We start from the raw sequence: 24386 nt of genomic DNA, 5'->3' as shown, positions 1-24386 counted from the left end.
GAAGATAATTATTATGTATTTTTAAATATGCAAAAATTTGAAAAATATATCATGTATATTAAATTACAAATATAGATACAGGGAAAATGTTGAATTATATATCAATTTTTCATCCAACTCTTAAAATTTTTACTTAATTTTGTAAACTAGATAAAATTTTCAAATCTATTAAACATTAAAAACTTTATTATAAAAAATAAAAAATAAAGTAGACGAACTCTCGAACCTACATTTATACGAAGCGGACCAGACTTTTCCGTTTGCACGGCGGACTAGTCCAACTAGCATTTTGGCTTAAAAGTTTAAAAGTAAATTAGTTTTAGTTTTCGCTAAAAGTAAGAGTTAAAAAATATTTAATCCTAAAATATGTTATCATGCTTTCAAATTAAAATAAAATTGAAAATTAAAAAATAATTGGACAGGAAATCTACGAATTGCTAATGACAAATTATATCCATTCGTGTAGAGTTTTTTAGATGGTTCAGGAAATAGAAAGAGTTTTTCAAGACACTTCTGTTATCCAGTGTTTACCACACCAGTGGTTTGTGTGGTGAAATCATTACACTTACTATAATCACTTGACAATAAGAACATCATAAATAACAAAACTAACACTCTTTTATTTCAAAACATGATAAAATTAAAAATATAAGCTTTCTTTTAGAAAATTCGACATTAATTAAAAAAAAATCAATATAAAAATGAATGCATATTTTATCAAGTTATTACGAAGAATAATTGATATAGATTTCATTATCTTACTATTATTTCCGAAATAAAATTCATGTTTATCTTTTCCGTATTTAAAGAATTTAAAAAATTTAAATTATAATTTGACAGCCAGGAAAACTTTTGAGTTTTTACTCATCGTCTAAAATTAAAACGTAACAAATGTGTTCACCAACTAATTTTTAATTAGTGAACCTTCATACCACATGTGGCAAATGGAATTATGTGTTGTTTAGAAGGTACCTTCTATTCAGAGCTGATCTTTGTGGGGGGCATGGGCATGGTCCCCAATTTTTTTTTTTTAATGTACGTAGTATATAATATAAATGAAAATTAAATTAGATTAATTATTTTTTTTAAAGTATAGTATTTAATATTAATGTATAATAAAACATAAAATTAAATATAATAAAAAATAATAAAAATTATTGGAATATTTTAGGTTAAGTATGTTTTTAGTCCCTGAACTTTGACCCAAAATTGGAATTCGTCCCTGGTCGAAACTTTGATAAATTTTGGTCCCTAAACTTTAAAAATGAATGAATATAGTCCTTTTAACCCAATTTTGTTAACCTTTTTTTAGGTTTCGAATGCATTTCTCAGTAAATATTGAGCCGAGAATGTGTCAAGCTGCGTAAACAACTCCAATATTTTTTATTTCGGAAAAACATACTTAACCCAATTTTAATAAGTATGTTTATGGACGAATTCCAATTTTGAACCAAAATTTAGGGACTAAAAACATACTTAACCCAAATATTTTTTATTTTCTCATTCATTGTTACGTAAGTTCTTCACTGTATTTATTTTATGTCTTTTTTTTCTGAAAAACAAGTAAAAAATTGTACACAAGAACATATTTCGTTTTTATTTTTATACGTTCTCTTTTATTTTTTAATTTTTAAAATAAAAAAGTAATACTATCTTATATCTTGATAGTAAAACATTAATTTAATAGTTAATATTTTTTTAATCTCATGAGTTTTCAGTATAAAAAAGAAAGAAAATACATGTACTATATATTTTTTTAATATTTAGTTGTGAATTAATTATTATAAGTTTTTTTTTCAGTAATTATGTCTCTTAATTTTCGATTAGATTTTGATAAATTACTTTTTAGTCTTAAATTATTTTTTAAAAAATAGGTAGATTGATGAAGAATAAAATGATATTCACTTTTTTAATATCCTGTAACTATATCACTTACCGATTAATTTTTTTTATTTCTTAAATAATTAATTTAAAAAAATTATTGAAATATTTTAAATTTTAAGATTTTTTATAAAGAATTTTTTTTTTATGACAAATTTAATTTTATCTTTAGTTTGACTTTCGGTATTGGTGAGTCCTATTCGATCCTCAAACTTTGTCTCAAGCAACCAAATTCTTATTGGAGAGATACAACACCAATGAGACCTGAGTCTAACCATATAAGACACTGACATCACTCTCAACCCTAAACCTTAAGGCAATGGGTTTATAGGTCTTTATTCTTATATAGTGCTTCACTTTCTCATTTTTAGCCAATGTGGGACTTAGAATCACACTTGAATTCCTAACACCTTTCAGTATAGAGTTTCTTGGATGATCCAGGAATTAAGTAGAGCTTTTTCAAGAACGAGGTCATGCACTCTTATCTAGTGGTTGGTGAAGTCATTAGACTTATTATAATCACTTGACAATGTGAATATTACAAATAACAAAGTAACACTCTTTTTTATTTATTTCAAAATATGATAAAATTGAAAATATAAACCTTCTTTTAAAAAAATTGACATTAACTAAAAATAAAATCAAAATAGAAATAAATGCATACTTTTATCAAGTTAATTTTATTAGAAGAATAATAGATATGGATTTCATTATCTTACTACTATTTCCGAAATAAAATTGATCTTTATCATTTCCGTATTCAAAGAATTTTAAAACTTTTGAATTATTATAAATTATCAACTTATGTTCCAAGTGTCACATACCCAATTTAATAATGACACCCACCAAATTCACACACCCGTGAAAACTTTTCTGTTTTCCCATCACCTTATTTTTCTCCATCTTCTTGCACTAAAATGTATCAAATGTTTTCACCAACTGCTACACTTATAATCAAAAAAATAAAACAATTATTCTATGATTTAATGATAATTTTTTTATTCAAGTGGGTCTTCATATCACATAGTTTAAGCGATGGAATTATGTGTTGTTTAAAAGGTATCTTCTTTCTGTATTTTCATACATTTTTATTTTTACAAGTAGTTGAAAAATGATTTATTTGTTTTTTTTTCCTCCACGGGTATATCCTTTTCCCCCTCAACTCATATCTTTTTTCCTTTGATATCTATTTTTGCTGAGTTTTTTTAATGTAGTCTTAATTTTTATTTTTTATTCAATCAAATTTTAATTTTTGTTAATTTTATTTAATTTGGTTTTTCTAACAATATTTAAATAGTTAATAAAAGTGAACAATGAATGTATGTTATATGTAATTTCCTGTTGTTTTTTTAATTTAAAAAAATGGTTTATGTGTTAAGTCAACATCATGTTATGTGTCAGCATCAGTCATATCAATATCATGTGTGAGAATCAATGTCATGTGTTAGTATCTTATATTCAATATAGTTAAAAAATTGGTTTATGTATCAAGTCAACATCGTGTTATGTGTCAATATCAGGGTCAATACCATGTGTTAGAATCAGTGTCTTGTATTAGTATCTTATATTCAATATAGTTCTAATTTTCGTTAAATTTGTACAATTTATTTCTTATTTTTTTCAAATTGAAATAATTTTGTTTATTTTCAATTAGGAGTAAATTGAATATAAAATAGTAATAATGACATGTAACACTGCTTATATCACATGGCATGTACTAACTTGGTATGTGGACTACTTTTTTAAAATTAAAAAAAATTAAAAATTAAAAAAATATTAAAAAATCACAAAGTAATACATAACATACATTATTTGTCTATTCACCTATGTTAACTATTTAAACGTTATTGACAAAAATAACTAAATCGAACAAAAATTAAAACTTTGACTAAAAAAAATAAAAACCAGGACCAGGTTAAAAAAATTGAATGAAAATTATTACCTAAACTTTCTTTTTATTATCGACACATGCTCGATTTTTTTACAACATTGGGGTACTTTTAGACAAATTTTTATGTAAATTTACATATTTTAAATTCACTAAGAATAACCTTAGGTCGAAAAGTCGTGCTCAATGTTAATATCTTTTAATGTAGTTTCTAACCAATTTTGAATGTAAATATTACTTCCAATTTTGAATGTGCAAAATTGAAAATTAAAAGTCGTCGGTGGGGCACATTACATGACGCATGACACCAGAAAGTCGTTAATCCAATTAATGATCTAGTTGAACGAAAATAATTTGTAATGGGCACGACACAACTTTACTTCCTATGAAAAAAAATAAATTGGAAGTTATCTTCCTGAAATATGGCTTCTTATCATCTCCTCTGAAATCGTTGAGAGAGGTCCACCACAACTTCTTCTTTTGAAAAAAAACCACATCCTCTCTTTTTTTTTTCTTCCTATCCTCTTCTTCCACTCATTATCTTTTACTTCCTCTCACCCTTCTTCCTTTACTCTTTACTTTTTTTTTCTTTCTAACAATACATTTTAAATTATATACTTTTAAATATGTTTTTTTTTATTTTAGTATATATATATTGTCTAAACCATACCACGAATCAGGTACAAGCATACACAATACGCAATAAACACTAATCAACAATCCTTAAGCCACTTACTATGTACTAAATAATTTCGTAGTACAAATTAAGCGACCATCAGCAACCCTCAAATCGCTTATTCTGTACTAAGTAATCCCTTAGTACACAATAAGCGGTCATCAACAATCCTCAAGCCGCTTAATCTGTACTAAAGAACCCCTTAGTACACAATAAGCGACCATCAACGATTCTCAAGTCGTTTACTCTGTACTAAGGAAGGAACCCCTCAGTACACAATAAGTGGTTATCAGCAATCTTCAAGCTGCTTACTCTATACTAAAGAACCTCTTAGTACACAGTAAGCGACCATCAACAATCCTCAAGCCTCTTACTCTATACTAAGGAACCCTTCGGTACACAGTAAGCGGTCATCAACAATTCTCAAGCCGCTTACTTTGTACAAAAGAACCTCTTAGTACATAGTAAGCGGCCATCAGCAATCCTTGAGCTGCTTACTATGTAAGGAACCCCTTAGTACACAGTAACCAGCCATCAACAATCCTCAAGCCGCTTACTCTATACTAAGGAACCCCTTAGTACATAGTAAGCGACCATCAACAATCCTTAAGCCGCTTATTTTGAACTAAGGAACCCCTTAGTACACAGTAAGCGGCCACCTGCAATCCCCAAGCCAGTTATTCTATATTGAGGAATACTTTAGTACGCAGTAAGCAACCATAAGCATCCAACTGATATACAACAAAGAAACCTCCATAGCAGCACACAACCATTAACGTTCTGCCAGCCACACACAATATGAAGCTATATGAATAAGCAATACTCATCCCTATCCACTCAGCTAACTATGTGGCCCAAGAGTACCCAACCCCTAGATCCCACATGTTCATTCACCAGGTACTGGATACTCTAAACCTCCCACAAAGTATGTAGTATCCGGCCATGCTGACTCAAAGGTTGCCTACTAGTAATTATTAAGGGTTTTGCTTGTAATTTCACTCACTTCTACTGAATCCAAAAACAGTTAAAGGGATATTTTGGGCCCAAAAGCCCATCCCAAGTAGGACCCATATGTAAAAATGGTATAAATAGCACATTATTCTATGCATTGATTATGCATTGCATTAAAAATATTATCTGAATCCCTGACATCACCAGTGCTAACTTAAGCATCAGATTGTATTTTGCAGACATACCTACGCCGTCATTGAAGCTTACATCAAGCCAGCAACTAAGTACCAGAGCAACCCAATAAATTTGAGGAGTACAACTTAATTCTATAAGAACATATATAATTTTTAATACAAAATTTATATTCAAGAATGTTTTCATTGAACTCAAAATAAAAAAATCTAAACTAAAAGATAAAATTGAAATTATAGAGTATATAAAGGATAGGTTGTTACTTTCTTAACTCCATCAAATTTTTTCTGCACCCATTATTTAGGATTTTAATTTTCTAAACACATTAAATTGTTTATGAAAAAATGTTTTCGAAAGACTCTCACTCACTCTTTTAGAAGACACTCACCTATTTTGGATAAAAAAAATCAAAAGTGTGTGTGAATTAGTAATATTTTTTATTTAATTTATTATAATAATTAAATTTTTATTTTTATTATCACATAAATTTTTATTTAATTTATTATAATAATTAAATTTTAAATAAATTTTAATTTTTATCATCACAACACATGTTCATATATACACAATTTATAACTTATGAATAAAAGAATAAAAAAATATTTTTATGAATATTCATCAATCTTAAAGTCATGATTTTTTTTATCAGAAAATATATATATATAAGAAGCATATTGAGTTGTCTAACTCATATATAAGGCAAAATATTTACATAGTTGATAACAGACTCAGATTAAATTAATATGTCTTTCTCTTAGTCCTAATTATTCCTAAGAAAAGACCATAGATTAAACTTGCAAAATAGATTCATGCAATTTTAATTCTAAAATTTGAATATAAAGTGACTAACTATGACAATAATGATGATGTCAGTGATTTTATTCATTGGGAGTAGCAATAATAAAGAAGAGACTAGTTACTATTTTAATATAGACTTGTTTTAAATGACTAAGTTATTTTCTTTTATTTCTATTATTGAATAATCATGCATATCAAATAAACATAAGCATTTACATCTCTTGAAAGAAACCTAATAAAACTCATCCTCTATAGCATTAGAGCTATTTTAGTTATGCATTTCCATTTCTCTTACTTTCTTTTTTTTTTTAATTATTTTTGTTGTTTTGAGCTGAATATTTGTCAAACACAAACTGAATAATAAATAAATAAATAAAAGAAATAAATAATTACTATAAAAATAAACAATTAATTTGAGTGCTTTTACTATTAATTTTTTGGTTGTATTATAAATAATAGTTATATATATTTTGAAAGAGTTTTATTTTTTTTTTAATAAATACGTTGAGTAATAAAATATTTTGTTTAGAATATTTATGAATATACACTGGAGTCCTAAATTTGATTATGTATTTTATATTCATGTGATTCCATGAAAGAAGAGATTATTTTTTATTTTGATGTAACAAATAACATGCACACATCTGACTGATATAGTGCATAATTAGGGCAACTGTATGGTCTGTTATAAATTGTTAGAGAGAAGAACTTTTATCTTGGTATATAGAAGTGATTTCAGTACATTTGGTGTTTTCACTGCCTAGAGTAGAACAACCTTGCATTGGATTCTTATGAAACCCGAAACTCTGTCAGACACAAAAAGTCATATAGGAAAGACCTAACGTGTCATAAAAGGAACACATGGTTTTGCATGCAAGCCATGCATGAGAAGCTCTTCAACACGTGCCACACCATTCTTCCCGTGCTGCCACCGAACCCTCCACTCACTCTATAATCCATATATAACACCATTTCATGCATGCACTCACCGCTATAACCCTTAACTTTTCTCACAATGGCACAACCATCATTTCGCTACAGTGATATTCCATACCAACAAAGCCTCTGCACCCAGGTGGCGAAGGCAGGCACCGCCGTCACCGCCGGTGGCTCCCTCCTTGTACTTGGGGCCTTAGTCTTGACCGGCACTGTCATTTGTCTCACCGCTGTGACTCCACTGTTTGTGATTTTCAGTCCTGTTTTGGTTCCTGCAGTTATGGGTGTGGGTGTTCTGAGCATAGGATTCTTGGTCTCCGGTGGGTTGGGTGTGATGGCTATGACCGTGTTGGCTTGGATCTACAGATATGTGAGTGGGAAGCACCTACCTGGTGCTCATCAATTGGACACTGCTCGTCACATGCTCTTCAACAAGGCTCGGGAGATCAAGGACTATGGTCACCACCAGATCAGTGGTGGGGCTCTGGCTTCTTAATCACCCTTCTTAGTCAATCAATAAACAAACTTAAATTTCCTTCTGTTTATGTGCCTTGGCTTTTCTCAACATCACTTACTTTTGCTGCTGTAATGTGTTTTCAGTGCCACTATATTAAGAAGGATCTATTTGCATTTTGCATTTTTTTTATTAGTTAATATCGGATTTTATGATTCTCTCTGCTTTTTTTTTTCTAATTTTTTTTATGTTTGTCTGCCAAGAATAATTTATATTGTAATTAGGAAAAAGAAAATCTCCATAAATGTGCTCAATAAACTCCCTAAATAAAAAGGAAAATGATAAATAGTTGACTTTTCAAAGTGGATAGAAAGTGGAAATTAAGTGCTGTCAAAGTGAGCTTCTTCCTGAAAGTAAATATTTACTTCTTCTATGGAAAACATTTGCCATGATGGAAAAACAAAACATTTAAGACGGAAAACATTTTGATATTTTGATAGGATGGAGAAGAAATTTAATGGGAAACTGAAAGTAATTACCTTATTTTTCTCCCACATTAATGATATTGTCTACGTCTTTTTAAGTCCTACAGCATACCATCATTCTACCTCTTTTAAGCCCTACACATACACTACACCATTATTCTACCTCTTTTTAAGCCCTGCACTACACCATTATTCTTTTTCCACCAAGTCCCAGACACCTCCTTTAATCCTATCATTATATTCTTTTCTCACTAGTGTGTTTTGAGTGGGATGAGGATAGGGATGAGGATAGGGACGAGTTTGAGTAAATTTAAAAATGAATTGCGTGCTATTTTTTTTTAGAGAAAAGGTTTTTCGTATCATCTGATAAAAATTAATTTTTATATTTTTTAAAGAGGGATAATGTAAAATGGAAGTAAAAATAATTGTGATGTTAAAATATGATTGTGTTAATTTTAAGAGATTTAATAGTCTAATAATAGATTAAAAAAATATTTTTTATATAATAGATTAAAAAAAATATTTTAATAAATATAAAAGATTGTTTGGTGGGGTTTGAAAGGAAGAGTGGAAGATGTTACGAGTTCCTTGTTAACAAAAACTAAATCATACTTAAAAGATGAGATCTGATCGGTTTCACCTCTTTAAATCCTTTCTTCTAAAAAAAAAATTCTTTGCATCAAAAAAAATTCTTTGCATCAATGAATGATCCTCCGTTACCATATTTATGTACAGGGTTGCAATTATGTGTACAGGGTTGCACAAAATGTGAGAAATTTTCTATATTTATATTTTAAAAGAAATATTTTAAATTGTATAATACGTATTTAAAAGTATCATATAAACAGAATATAATTGGAATTTTATTTTCAAAAAATATGCAAATTCTCTTTTATATTCATTTTTTTATTTCTAAAGTATGTGTTTGTTGGAAAATGCTTGTAAGGTTAGTATAGCCAACGGAAACAATAAGTAACTCAAGCATAAGCATAAAATGAATGGGGAATAGTTTCAATGCATATAGTTTGAGAAAAATGATATTTTGATAAAGTTTGATATGATAAATTTTGATAAAAATAGAAAACCCTAAAATTTAGTAATTTTGTCAACTTTATCAAAATTTTGTTTGTAAAAAAATACTTTTGATAATTTGATACTGTAAGAGACGCCATAAAAATGGAGAAGGAAATACTTTTAACAAGAAATACACCAATATATGTGAGCTAACTTATCCAACATGGTATGTAAGAGGCGGAGAATCATAGGCTAAATCAACACACATTATTTTGCAGAAACTGAACTTTTCAAGTTGTTTTTCCAAAACTGCATAGTCTCAGTCACAAAATTAAACTTTGCATTCAACATATAATCCAAACAAACAGTAAAAATTTAGTAAATTGGAATCCTGAATTGAAAATGTGAGCCTGAAAATATGAAACAGTAACCTTGCAAATTTCTCTATTTCATGCCCCTTATTTTATGAAAGGAAGTAACAGTACAACAAAGAGAGCAATTAAAAGTTGGAAGGTACTAACAGTACAACAGAGAGAGCAATTAAAAGAGTTTCAGAAACAGTGTCTGCAATTTTCCCCTGATAAAGAAAAGTCTTTTTCTATGTCATTTGTTTCTACTGATTTGAAGGGGTTTCAGGAGGCTGAACCTTCTTAAGCTTTTGGATCTCATTTTGCTGCTCCCGATATTGGTGGAGAATGGCACCGCATGTACCCACAGTCTTTGGCTTTAGAAGACCGTGATCATATAGTTTTATCATAAACAATCTCCAAACCCTGCCAAATCATTCATTTCATAATTATTTGCATATCTTTACACATCCAAATCATACAAGAGGATATCGCATGCCTTTTGACTAAGCAAAACCACAAAAAAGTGTAACAATGGAATGATATATAAGTTTAGTTAATCCTTTTTTATTAATGCTTTCGTTAAAAAAATGTTAAAAAATGTTAAGTTGATCTTCTATTTTTTTTATCTCAATTTTGATCTATTTTTAGTTTTAATTTCAAAAAATTGATATAATTTGTTCTTTTTTATTAAATTTCTTGAAATAAATCAAAAAATTTTCAACAAAATTGAAACTTTTAATAAAAGTGATTTTCTTTCTTAGTGTAAATATCAATTTTATTCTGATGTCAATTATGATCAAAAATCCTTGATCGATCATAAAAATTTAATACAAAAAATTATATTGCATCAATTTTTCAAAAATTCAAACCAAATTGAAACAAAAAAATATAACATTTCTGACCAAAATATAAACAAAATAATAAAACCTAATATATACGAGGCTATCACACTCAAAATATGCAGACAAACATAGTTCAGGAAGCTTTATAAAACGATGAAAACTACAGAATTAGGTCAAAAAATTAGAACATGAAACACAGGAGTGATGTTAGTTACCAGGATAATGGGGTGGACTCGACAAGCTCAGCGCAATGATGTTTTGTGAAAGCTTCAAATGCCCAATTCATATGACCATCTACCAGCACACTGCCACAACAACAAAATTAATGACAGATCGCAGAAAGTAAAAACCCAAATAGCAACAAGTTCAAACATCTAGCATATGATACATGTATTTTAACTGATGTTAATAATAGATCCAAGAAGTAGTAAACGAATTGAATCAAAACAAGATCTTACCGATGTTTCTTAACAAATTCGCCCCACATAGTCATGAGCCGCTTCTCATGCTCGGTAACGCCAAGAAGTTCCTGTTTCTGCATGTCAATTTTCTCAATTAACGATTCCTCAAAACATAGTACAGATTTTGTTGTTGAACTAGATTTAGAGTTAAAGAAGATGAAATTGTAGAAATTAAAAACAGAAAATGACTTGTGTAATTCTACGTACTCTTTTCTCTTCAACCACTCGAGCGCCCTCGTTAATTTCATCCTCACTGTCTTCGTCCTTCACCACTTCTTCAAGATCCATCGCCTTCAAGCGCCCCACAATGTCGTCCATAATTCAGTCAAAATAGCCACAGACAGACATATATATATATATATATATATATATATATATATATATATATATATATATATATATATATATATATAATAGTAAATATAATTGCTAAAAATTAATAATGTTATTTCAGTTTGAATGAAACCCTAATTTTATTTATTTATTTATTTATTTCTAAATAACGAGACAATATTTAATCTACAAATTATCTAAAGAGATATCTCATTTATTATTTTATTTAGTGTCATATGGAGGAATTTTACTTTTTAAACAAATAAATAAAATAAATTATTTATTTATTAAATAATTTTTTTCTAAAATAACTACTACACAAAATATATATATATATATATATATATATAAAGCATTATTCAATACCTGGTATGTGTGAGAATGATAAAACTTTCGCTTTTTCCACCGAGCAAGCCTGAAATGTTTTGAAAAACAATTACGTCAAAACCTATACCCATTATGATATTTGTACTTATATCAAGATTATAGCAGAATACGACAAATGACAAATTTTATTTATTTGAAAAATAAAATTATCACTCCTATTTTATTATTTGACATAACTTAACCTGATAATTGATTCTTTCAGAAAAAAATATATATTAATCAATGATCTGAATTAAATTATATAAAAAATAAAAAATTAAAATTAAAAATAAGAGTCATAATATTATTAAACTATACTTCAATTTAAGCACTAATGTTTGATTTAATTAATAACATATAAATTGGAACAAAATGATACTTACATATTTGGGTCAAAGCGTTCACTTAGTAACTTCTCTTTCTCTTTAGCTTGTGGCGCTGAACTTGTACCTTCATCCCTCGGTACATACGGAACAAAATTCAGACTAGGATCTAAAATTATCGCATTTGAAGCCTCATCTTCTTGCACAGCACGTGCCGCATTATCATGTTCAGAAACTGGAGAGACACATTCCTCATTAGTACGCAAAATAATTGCATTAGAAACTTCATCTTCTACCACAGAAAGTGCCCAATTATCATGCTCAGAAATCGCAAGAACACAACCCGGACCAGTATACACAACAATGGCTTTTGAAAGATCTTCATCATCAACTTCCTGCACGCCACGTGTCTCTTCATCGTCAACCTCCTGCACTCCACGTGTCTCATCATGATCAGACACTGATAGGACACAACTCTGAGAGGGGTCTGATTCTGCATTCGAAACCTGCTCCTGCACAACTCCGAACGTTGTCAGTGTCTGGTCATTCTGAGTAGAAATCGATGGTCGCAGGTGAAATATTACATTATTTTGAACCTCTTCGGGCTCAACTTGTTGCATTGCATTTGATCCATTATCAGAGACAACTATTGGTCGGCCACAACCTGGAGTAGCATATAAAAAAAACAATTGCATCACCAACTGAAGTAACTGATACATATAGTTACAAGTCACATTATCGTACCAGTGTTCTCAGTACCAATACGAAGTTCAACATCTAACGCTATCGCCTCTGCATCAGTTCTTCCATGAGATGAAGTTTTCAACGTTCTGCGCTTTGGTTTTTTCACACTTCATAAACATACCGTTAGTTCACCGTTTTACTTCATAACATGAATCTATAGGTAACAAGTTTCAGAACAGTGTGTAATTAAAATAGCTTACCAGTACATAAAAGTTTCAAGCCTTTGGTCAATCAACTGCAACAATTTGAAGGGAAATTAACCAATAAATTTGAGGATCAAACACTAAATTTTCAGAAAAGTTGTGTGAATGATACAGATTTATAAAAATTTAAGGAGAAACTGTTCGAACCTCTTGCCTCCAGTTAAGTTTCACAGATACAGATACAGATGGAAATGCCTTTGATTCCTGCAAAGTTAAGTTATTCATGCTTGAAACCATGGCTTACTGTAACTTGGTGATCAGAAAGCTAGCCAGAGTTTTATAAATTACTTACCGAAAATTCGAAATTAAATATCGGGTGCGATGCCTTAAGGTGGAATTTTAAACTCTGAAACAGTAATGTCAGCAGAAAAATTAAGAACAGAATGATATTATCAATTCATAAATTTTAGAGTTTTGACTCAGTAATAAGAAGTCTTAACCTTAAAGTTTTTACATTGTACCAAACAGATTGCGCAGGTGAAATTCTCAGTAACTGCAATCAATTTTTTCGGTTAATATAAACTAATTGCTGTAATGTAAATTAAAAGAGAAACAAATAAAAAAGTGACTATCAGAAAGAGAAAAAAAAAACTAAACTTCAGCTTAATAATTAGTAATTAGTTATTGTAATCAAATCAACAACAACATTATTATTGATCGTTATATCATAATTTATGAATATTTGAATACAATCATTAGTTTTTTTTTTAATCCGTTAAGAATATTCTAACATAGTTTAACTTGTTTATGCGACTAATTTGTTTGGAAAACACATTAGTTAATCTGGAAGAAATCTACTGAATGAGCAAGAGAAAGAGTAAGAATATTATTTAAATTACCTTCGACTTTGCGCAACATGTTATGGTAATACCTGTAATATTATTTAGAAAAAAAAAAAAGATTAAAACAGACAGAACAGAACAATTATCCTTCCTCCTATTACTGAATAAAAAAATAAATACAAAACAGAGGAAGAGTAAAAGTAGAGATTAGTTCGAACTTGTCTTTATGCTCTAATAAGATCTAAACTTGAATTTCTGAGTTTTTTCCTTTCTTTACTTGTCTATCTACCAATGACTTATTTCACGTGTCTTTTTCTAATAGTTTTGTTCTTGAAAACACATAACTTAAGCGTATACATGTTTATTTTTTATGATAATATAAATTAATACAATATAATTAAATATTTTTTTTGTAATTTGATTGTGAATGATTTTTATATATTTTATAGATAATTTTTTTTATTATTATAGATAGTTATTTTAATTTTAAAAATGGTTAAATTTGAAAAAAATCAAATTAAAAAATAAATAAATTTAAAAATAAAATTGGTAAAATTAATTTAAAATAACCTTTACTTAAAGATGAAATAAAAAATAAAATGTGACTGGTGTATAAATAATAAGCTTACTATCTATTATTATTTACATTCTTGAGATTATTTGAAATTCTAAAATTTTTTGGAATAATTTGTTTTTTTATTATGCTTTATATTTGATCAAGTAATATATTAACAAAACAGATAATTGTTTTACTAAATATTGTGTATAAGCTTCTTGAGTGTCGTTGAAAGAAAGCGATAAGATTTATTTTAGTTTGACTTTTTCATACCAATTATGAAGTCAAATTTTGGTGAGATTTGTTAAAATCTCATAGAATTTATTTATGTTTTGTTAATGTTTTGGATGCTAACGTAGACTCATGTTTTTAGGAATGTCAAAGTAGGTCGATCCGTTAGGCTGACCCGTCAATTTGTTAAGAAAATCAATGTAGGACATATTTTGTCATTCTTACATGTTGATGATATAATTAATACTGTGATCATTTTGATGGAATCACATATTTAAAAACTGCATTATCCCATCGTTTTGTTATGAAAGATTTGTGGTATTGTGTTACTCTTTGGGTATTGAGGTTGTTTCTTCTTTCAAAGGTTATCTTCTGTTTCAGTCCAAGTATATTGCTGACCTATTTGAGTGTGTTCAACTTATTGACAATAAGATTATTAATACTCCTCTTTAGATAAGTGTACAATATTCCCCATCGGATAGTGTTCATTTAACTAATTCTACTTTATATTGAATTATTGTTGGGAGTTGTCCAAACATTGCACATATTGTTCATGTTATTAATCAGTTTGTTTGAGTTCCAATAACAGATCATTGGAGTGTTGTTCTTCATATTCTCAGGTATATTCGAGCACTTGGTTTGAGTCTCTTTTGCTTTCTTCTACGTCGTCTTTAGACATGCGTGCCTATTGTGATGGGTGGTGTATTTTTCTTGGTAATTCACTTATATTATGGAAGAGTAAGAAAGAATATGTTACTATCTTGATCATTCATAAAAGTTGAGTATTGCATCATGACTTTGACTACCTGTGAGATTATTTGACTGCATTGGTTATTTGCAGATATAAGTGTCTATTTGAAAGATCCTACGGCTTTACATTACGACAATAAAATTGTTATTCATATTGCTCACAACTATATTTTTCATGAGCAAACCAAACATATTAAAATAGATTGTCATTTTACTCGTCATCATCTTCAACTTAGTACTATATTTCTATCATTTGTTCATTCTGCTCTACAGATTGCAAATATATTTAGTAAGTCACTTTGTTTTATGCTTTCGTTTTTTATTTGACAAACTCTCAATGATTTAGTTGTAGCATTGTGAGTTTAAGGAGATGCTAGCATAGACTCATGTTTTAAGTCCAATTTACTTGTTACTTTTAAGGTTAATTTTGTGTATAAATAACACACATCTCATAACATTTTATACACAATCAATAATAATACGCATAATCTCCTTCTTCACATATTTCTTTGTTTTCCGTACTAGATAGGTGTTATGCTCTTTGATTTGACTGCCTACGTTGGTTTCTTGTTTTTTTCTTCTCCTTTATGATTGCTCATGTGATTATAGATGTTGATTGAAATTTTGAGAATAGGAAGAATTTTATAGTAATGTCTAATAAGATTTCATAATTAAAAAAAAAAACAACAGAAAACATCGTTATGGAAAAATTGAGTGAAATTATCCTGTCAGAGACAAAGAAGCTAAAATGTCGTACCTGTAATGAAATGAGACAATTCCTGGTAACCTGAACCATGCAAGCAATTCCAAGTTAGAACGTACACCAAATTTGTTTACCAGAAATTACAAGAAATTTCAGTCACAACCTCTACCACCAAAATAAATAAATAAGAATTTAATACTTTTAGACATATTGTATAATGAAATTTACCAAGTGAAATGAGGTAATAAAGAAGACAAAGATGACTCTTCTATCTTCTCCTGTGTCCTGCCATGAGGTGCTTCCATAGCTGCTCCAAATTCTTCAAAACCAGTTGAGATTTCAATTTTCTTTGACATACCCTTTCAAAACCACAACAACAACAATCAATTCAACTTCTCCATTAAAGAAAATAAGTTTCTGTGGTGTTTATCAGCGCCATTTTTTGCTACAACAAACCTCTACCTTAGAATCATTGGAATCTCTAATGGAGATGGTGCTGCTCTCTGTTCGAGTATAACGTTGCATCCAATACTGCAACATGAGAAAAGGTTTGAGTACTACATCTGTCACAATTGTGAACACTAAACAAGAGATAAAAAGCTTGAAATTGAACAAAACCATTTAACTATAACAAAAAGAAAGAACCAAAACAATATTGATCACCATCATCAAGCAACCAGATGCAATAACATGTTGTCATACCTTCAAATTACACGAACGAAGTTCAGTGCTAAATTGAATCTCAGTTCGCTGTTTCAGAGGAGAATCTGGAGATATATTCAAAATCTCATAAAGAAATTTCAAGGATACTTTCCCATAAAGGCATTTCTCTCCACCCGATGCTGTCAAGCACAGAAGAAATTACATCAACATATATATTACAGTTCAAAAATCGCCATTTTCAATAACAACATTATCATAAGTGGGAAAATTAGTTCACGAGTATTTTGGGATTTCGTAGGATTGAATTAGACTTAAACTCTACTTCTTAATATGGTATCAGAATCATGAATTAGAGTTTATCCTAAAAAGATTTATGTTTGTTAGACATATCATTTCTCCTGCTATTGGACCGCTATCATACTATCCATTAGTGAAGAGATGTGTTAAAAATTCCACATCAACCAGAAATAAAGTCAATTTAAAATATATAAATAGATGCTAAAGTCATTTTATAATCAATTTTGTAAGGTTAAATTAGACTTAAAATATAATTTTTAACATATAGTTTTGAAAGATGGGATTTGTTTTCTTAAAGAAGAAGTTAACAATACTGAAGCATGTATCTCACATTCATTAGAAGCCACCTCCGAAGTCAACTTGCTTGCATTGTGTGTAGACAGTGAAATTGGGTTTTCCCCTGAAAAAAAAATGGTAATAAAAAGGAGTTTATTAAAAAATGGATATGCATGTTGATGATATAGTTGGATAAAAACAAACATATGCGTACCAGAAGCGAGAATGAAGAGAAAATATTTGTCATAATTAGTTTCCACAGCTAACTTTTCAACTTGAGGAAGCATAAAGTTTAATCGGACATGTTTAACGTCATCCCAGTTAACTCCAGAGGGACCTTCAAATGTGAATATCCGACGAATATGATACTTTTCTTCCTTAAGAAGTAAAAACAAGAAAACGTTAATAGAATAAAGCATTTAACAAAAAGAAATATGAAATTATTAATGTAAGAAACAGAAAATAGTTCATAAGAGGCACTGTTTCTACCCCTGTGGGTTCATTGTTTGGATCCAGCCTTCCCAGACCGATACACATAGGAAACAGAGATCGAATTTCATCGACTTTCCATGACAGCACAACTGTCATTAGAATCCTATATTTTCAAATCAGATACCTCGTTAGCATCGCAATAATATAATTTTATCGTGCTTGTAGCATGTATTAAACATAATTTTACCTCTTTTTGTGCTTCTCTTTTCTGTTGCGGTACAAGCTTCTCTGAAGGAATCTTGGCTATAAAATAAAACAGACAATAATATTATGTTGAGATAACAAAAAATGTATCAGACATGAGAAACTTCTGAAATGAAAGTTCCAAACAATGACATAAATATATAATGAACAATGGCAGAAGGAGTACGCGAGACTGGATTGTGTTGTAGATTTCAACAGGCTCGCAATAAGCTGTGAAACTGTTTGATGCATCAAGCTTCTGCTCTTCTGATAAATGGTTCCAGATAAAATCACTCTCTGCTTCATGTGTGCTTCTTGAATATCTGCATGGATAAACAAATGTCAACATTCAAATATCAAAGTTTGATAACATTGATGTCTGATATTTGAACTATGTGTCGATTTTTGCATCACTTTTGAAGATGGTGGAAAACTGTAGGAATTCCAGGAACATACCTTTCAGAAACTGGTTCTTGCACTCCTTCTTCTGAAGGTTCTTGAACTCCTTCTTCTGAAGGTTCTTGCACTCCTTCCGAAGCTTCTTGCACTCCTTCTTCTGAAGGAATCTCATTAAGATCTAAGTCTAACATTTATCTTAACCTCGGAATATGAGAAACTATCGAGAGCAACAAACCTACACAGAAAAATAGTGCAAGAAATCATCAAAACCTGTCTAAGGTGAAGAACCAAACCAAGTGACACGTCAGCAGGTCTTTGACTTGGAATGTTACTATCACACTTTATTTTAACCTTCCAACTTTCGAGTAATATATATATAATATATAAATACAATTTTAAAAAAACATAATCTTTTTTTTTATAAAAAATAAGAAACATATTTAATAGAAGTAATAAGATCACTCCGATCCATGTATAAAAAAAGAAGAAAAAAAAATGTCATCGTACGATCTCTATCCTATTTAATAAAAATACTCTTTTTTTTTTTTTGTTATTCATCATCTCCTTATAAAGTATATTTTAAATAAGTCCATTTTATATATTGATTTAACCCCTGAATCCACGTAAATACATATATTTTTACATAAAATTTAACTTCGACAACCTAGTGTTAGAATCATGCATCATCACTTTAAACCTTATAAATAATTCATCTCGGGATCGTATAGTTTGCACATCTAGTCATCAAAATGGGAGAAAAGATTATTTATGATATTTAAAAAAAAATATTTTTTAAAACACATAATGTAAGTTTAACTTAAATAGAATCAAGAAATAATACAACTATTATCTTATTACAAGGAGAAAAACAAAAAATGCTAGGAGAATCTCATAAAAGAAATCTAACCTTTTTTCTTTTTGTATATTTTCTCCAAAACAATACTATTAAGATATAATAGGATATACACTCATGTGAAGGAATGATTTGATTCGACACTAATAAGTTATAAATACAAGTATCAAAAATATTATTTTCAATATAAAATTTTGAAATAACGAGTTTGAAAGTATTTTTCTCTTATATAGCTTCTACTTATGTGGATTTAAATACTAAGAATCCTAACAAATGCATTGCAACAAATAGTGAGATTGTAACATATAAGAGACTAGGAAGAAGACTCAGAGTGAAAGTTTCATTAAAGAAGGGACAAATTTAAATGAGAAAAACAATTGGTTAAACAATTCATGTATGAGATATCAACAATATTCTTAAAAGAGGAAGTAACAGACAATAGGACTTGAAAATGAGATTAATCTGGAGTATAATGAATATCATCTGCTATTTAGAACTATTCCAAACCCTATATGGGTGGGAAGCAATTAGTTAAGCAATTCATGTAAGAAACATAAGATAAAATATCAAAAGGAAGAAGTAAGAGACAATTGGATTTAAAATATGATAAACCTAGAGTATATTTAATACGATTTGAATATCCATAACAACACCAACAACAATAGGCTCATGGCAAGAATCTCTTTTTTTTTTTTAGGTTTATGTACATAGCAAATTGTCAACTAAAGACAACTTGAAGAGGAGAAATCTTACATTGGATCTCTCAAAGTTGAAATATCCATCATTAATTTAGTCCAGTTGAGTGTACACTGAAATTTGGATTCTCTGTTAGGTTTTCTATATTGTTTCAGCAAAAGACAACACCAAAAACTCCAGTAAGGAATTTGGATTCGTGTACAAAGACCGATAGAGTTCTCTCATCTATATAGAATAAGATCAGCTTATAATATATAAATAGGATGCAAACTTCACTTTAAAAGTTGGTTTTATAAGATTGAATTGGGGATAAATTTACTTATTAAGATAGTATTAAAGTAATTCAAAACCTATTCTAAACAAATTTTTTAAGATTACTATGTCTTTGTTATCATACTGATATTAAACCACTCATAAATATCTAATCACATATTTGATATGTTCATTTATCAACATAAATGTTAAAGATTTCACATCGACAAAAAATAAAAATGAGAGACATTAAACTAATAGAATAATTCTTTACTTCATTGTGTTTAGATCTTGATGAGATTCTTGACTTAATTGTCTTTCAACTCTATAATTCCATTCTAAATTGTGTAAATGAATTTAGGTACCTGATATACCTATATTAATTTTACTGATAAGAAGAAAATCATAAAATTAATTTTTTTTTCAAGATTTGTTTTTGTCATTCTTACTACATTGTACAAAATTAATGTATGGGAACAACACCATTTTACATGTGAGAAAAAACAAATTAAATATATTAAACTAACAAATAAGTTGGAGGAGGCAATTGCCCCAATATTATATCAAATGTTCGGATAGTTATAATATAATAGAGCCTGCAAGCAAAATAATGTTTCTTAGGATGAAAACTTACAATCTCAAAAATCTGCTACTAGTAAACCACTTGTGAATCTGAAAGAAGAAGAAAAAGATGGTTAAGTCACATAGAATTAGTAAGAATATAATAAACAAAGTAAATGAAAGGAGAAAGTTTTACATATATAAATAAGAACAAGGGTCTAAGGTAAAATTTAATAGAAAATAAGATATAACATAATCTACACTGAAAGATTAGTATATCTATAAGTTATCATCTTAAATCACAATTGTTGGTGTAGGGAAAACATTTTATGTAGAGTAAATATCACTATCAATGGAGCTTACTATTTCATGTTTATTGACTTTGGTTCTAACCTTTGTCAGGCTATTTTAAGTTCAGACGATTTAAACTATGCAGGACACATTTTTTTATAGAGTTTTGCAAAAATATACAAAATTTAATAACACGCGTAAGGAACAGAAATATATGAAGATCAAAGCTTGCAGGAGGGACAAAGTAATACCTAATGAGCCTTAAAGATAAGAGTAGACAAGCACACTTTCTAATTTTGTTAAAATTATAATTAAATATTTAAAAAATATATATATTTTATCTCTCTCATCTTATGTATCTATCTCTCATAATTTTTCTTTAATTTTTTACTTTTACTTTAAAAAGTTATTAGATTGAAATTTAAATAATTTTTAATTGTTCACATATAGGTTTGTATCTATCTATCATTAATATCTATTTTATGTAAGATTATTGTGTACATATAGGTTTGTATACAGGTTGAAGCACAACAGCAACTTTTATATATTATATAATATATTTTTGCTGAAAAAAAATAATGATTTTGATGATTCTTTCAACTCATTACATAAGTGATTTACAGGATTATGAACATTAAACTTGTTGGTTGCATTCTCTAATCATATATTAAATGACACTTGAAGAATAATAAGTATCAAGTCAAAAATTGCATTATGTCTTCATTGCTATACCAAAGGTTACTACAAGAACAAATCCTTAGGCTATATTTTTTCAATATTGTAACTAATGTTGTACTTAAATCATAGAACTCACGTTTAAAGGTAAAAATGTACACCAATCATGTTATTATTAATAACCATGAAAATCAAGTCCAATACAAAATAATTCAATAAAAATGTAAAAAAAAATTATAGTCTTCATTATCATGTTACTACTGAAACAAGTCGATCAAAACTCATATATTTTTTTAAAACCTTTTGTATCAAAAAAATTAAATATATTTGAAAATTTTATTGAGTTGTCTCGACCCATATACAAAGTGACTCATATAAAATAGAAAAATAATTATCACAAATTAACTCTTTCGTCTCTACTTAATCATATCAGCACATATCTTCATGTTTCGCTCAACTCTGTTTAACACAACGTAGGAAATTAATTTAAAAATATTTTTTTGGAAAATAAAATATATATAAAAATCAATCCTTTCAACTTTGTTCAAAGGAGAAACCACATTATTTTCTAATTAATCTAAACATCAAGAATAAAAACAAGAAATTAGACAAAAATCTCAATTTTGCAAGACTTAGGGTTTAAAGTAAACTATAAAAAAAAAAATTCAAATACCTAAATTTCAATCTTGCACAAATTACATATATATTACTATTCTATTCCATATATAATTCCTTTAAACCTATAGATTGTAAGTTTCCCTAAAAAAATAATTTTTTTGAAAAATAAGTAATGTTTCTTATAATTCAAATAACATTCTTGATGCCCGTGCCCCTCAAAAGAACAAGAGGTGTGTGAATTGAACAAAAGTGAGAAAAGTAAAAGAAGAACATACGAGATTGGGACTAAAAGATGATGTACCTGGAGAAGGGGGGATTTGTGAAAATGAAGGGGGAAGAGAGTGAAAGAAATTCAGATGTGGGGGAGATGGGTTCTCAGGTATTATATATATTAGTTTTTTAATTGTATAATTAGTGAAATAGTGTATTTTATTGTTTAATAATTTAGACAATATTAAGTGAAATAAAATACTTTTTAATGAGTATTGTCCGAATTCGTTTCGATTTTAACGTATAATTTTGCATTGATTAGGTATGAAAACAAATGTCAGGTATGGGATGGAGTAGCGACAAACTTACGTGTACACCAGAGTAGGTAGGTGCATCTTCTGATTTTGTTAAAATTATTATTAAGTATTTGAAAAAAAAAATTAATTTCTCCTCTAATTTTACATATTTGAATGTTATTGCTTTACGATAAATTTATGCATAGTTTAGAGTGTACAAATACATTACTTGATTTGTCTTCATTAACTTAGGATCTTAAATCCATCACCGGGACAAAAATGGGTATTACATATCCTCATACATATTTCATACTTGTCAAAATACCCAAACTCATTTTTATATATAATTGTTATTTGATACTTTTCTTTGATATTTAAATAATTGTAATTTCTTTATTTGTATTTGATTTTGAAGAAAAAGTGTGTATCATTTTGATAATGAATGCTTTATAATATAAGGGTTAAATATATTTTTGGTCCCTTAACTTTCAGTAAATTTTGGAACTAGTTCATTTCAAAACTTTGGACCAATTTAGTCTTTCATCTTTCAAAATACGTGGAATTAGTTCTTTTAATCAAATTTTGTTAGGTTTATTTGATGTTTTGTATGCATTTCAGTTCATTTCGAAACTTTGGACCAATTTAGTCTTTCATCTTTCAAAATACGTGAAATTAGTATTTTTAATCAAATTTAGTCTTTCATCTTTCAAAATACGTGGAATTAGTTCTTTTAATCAAATTTTGTTAGGTTTATTTGATGTTTTGTATGCATTTCAGTTCATTTCGAAACTTTGGACCAATTTAGTCTTTCATCTTTCGGAATACGTGAAATTAGTCTTTTTAATCAAATTTTGTTAGGTTTATTTGATGTTTTGTATGCATTTCAGGATTTATTTAATTTGTTTATACTGTTTCACACATTTTTGCTTTAATGTCAAGTCAAATATTGTTATGAAACATGCTTGAAATATCAAATAAACTTAACAAAATTTGATTAAAAGAACTAAATCCACATATTTCGAAAGTTGAAGGACTAAATTAGTTGAAAGTTTCGAAATGGACTAATTCCAAAATTCACTAAAAGTTAAGGGATAAAAATATATTTAACCCATAATATATGTGACTTTTACTTTTTGTAAAAAAATATTTAATTAATAATTTAAATAATAAATAGACAAGTATGAGCATGAATGACTTTGGGTCGATAGAAATGAGAATGATATGAAAATTTCATATAAATTAAATATTGGAATGCGATAAAGATAAACTTTTATTGCATTTACACGTGTACCGCCTTGTTAACATCTTTAATCATTTCCGCATTATAATTCTTATTGAAATATTGTAATTCTCTGTCTCTCATTTATTAATATGTACATAAAATAAGAAAATGCATATTTATATTGTTTAAATAAGTTATTATATACTAATAATTAATGTTTTTTTGAAAAAAATAAAACACATTCGTATAGTGTTAGGATAGTATTTTTTATTTAATTTTTATTTTAATAAAAAAATAAAATAGAAAATAACTTATTTAGATAAATAAATAAATAAATAAGATTGTAAAAATTATATATTATATCTAATGAATATATATATATATATATATATATATATATATATATATATATATATATATATATAGAGAGAGAGAGAGAGAGAGAGAGAGAGAGAGAGCAAAGATCCATTGTTATTTAAATTT

At 28.4% G+C, this 24386-nt stretch overlaps 2 protein-coding genes across 2 annotated transcripts; one reads left to right on the top strand and one right to left on the bottom strand.

The window, feature by feature from the left end:
• The first annotated feature begins 7363 nt into the window (after window positions 1–7363).
• On the top strand, window positions 7364–7976 carry LOC114190871 (oleosin Ara h 11.0101-like). Its single transcript, XM_028079935.2, has one exon. It carries the CDS (start codon window positions 7402–7404, stop codon window positions 7816–7818), a length of 417 nt encoding a protein of 138 aa, XP_027935736.1. The 5' UTR covers window positions 7364–7401; the 3' UTR covers window positions 7819–7976.
• A 1718-nt stretch (window positions 7977–9694) lies between these two features.
• On the bottom strand, window positions 9695–18420 carry LOC114192453 (polycomb group protein EMBRYONIC FLOWER 2-like). The gene is made up of 22 exons (XM_028082181.2): window positions 18287–18420; window positions 18018–18153; window positions 17835–17890; window positions 17645–17750; window positions 17370–17532; window positions 17211–17279; window positions 16622–16761; window positions 16382–16450; window positions 16148–16278; window positions 15974–16003; window positions 13737–13768; window positions 13338–13390; window positions 13190–13243; window positions 13045–13101; window positions 12895–12929; window positions 12695–12801; window positions 12011–12614; window positions 11628–11676; window positions 11136–11219; window positions 10926–11002; window positions 10683–10772; window positions 9695–10048 (listed from the first exon to the last, which is right to left on the bottom strand). The coding sequence occupies exons 1-22, from the start codon at window positions 18418–18420 to the stop codon at window positions 9889–9891; spliced, it is 2436 nt and encodes an 811-aa protein (XP_027937982.1). The 3' UTR covers window positions 9695–9888.
• Window positions 18421–24386: the final 5966 nt, after the last annotated feature.

This window comes from Vigna unguiculata, chromosome 7, assembly GCF_037176805.1.
Source record: "Vigna unguiculata cultivar grain cowpea cultivar isolate G323 ecotype 2 chromosome 7, ASM3717680v1, whole genome shotgun sequence".
Taxonomy (NCBI): Eukaryota; Viridiplantae; Streptophyta; class Magnoliopsida; order Fabales; family Fabaceae; genus Vigna; species Vigna unguiculata.
The sequence above is the reverse complement of the archived record's forward strand: the minus strand, read 5'-3'. Positions and strand labels throughout refer to the sequence as shown.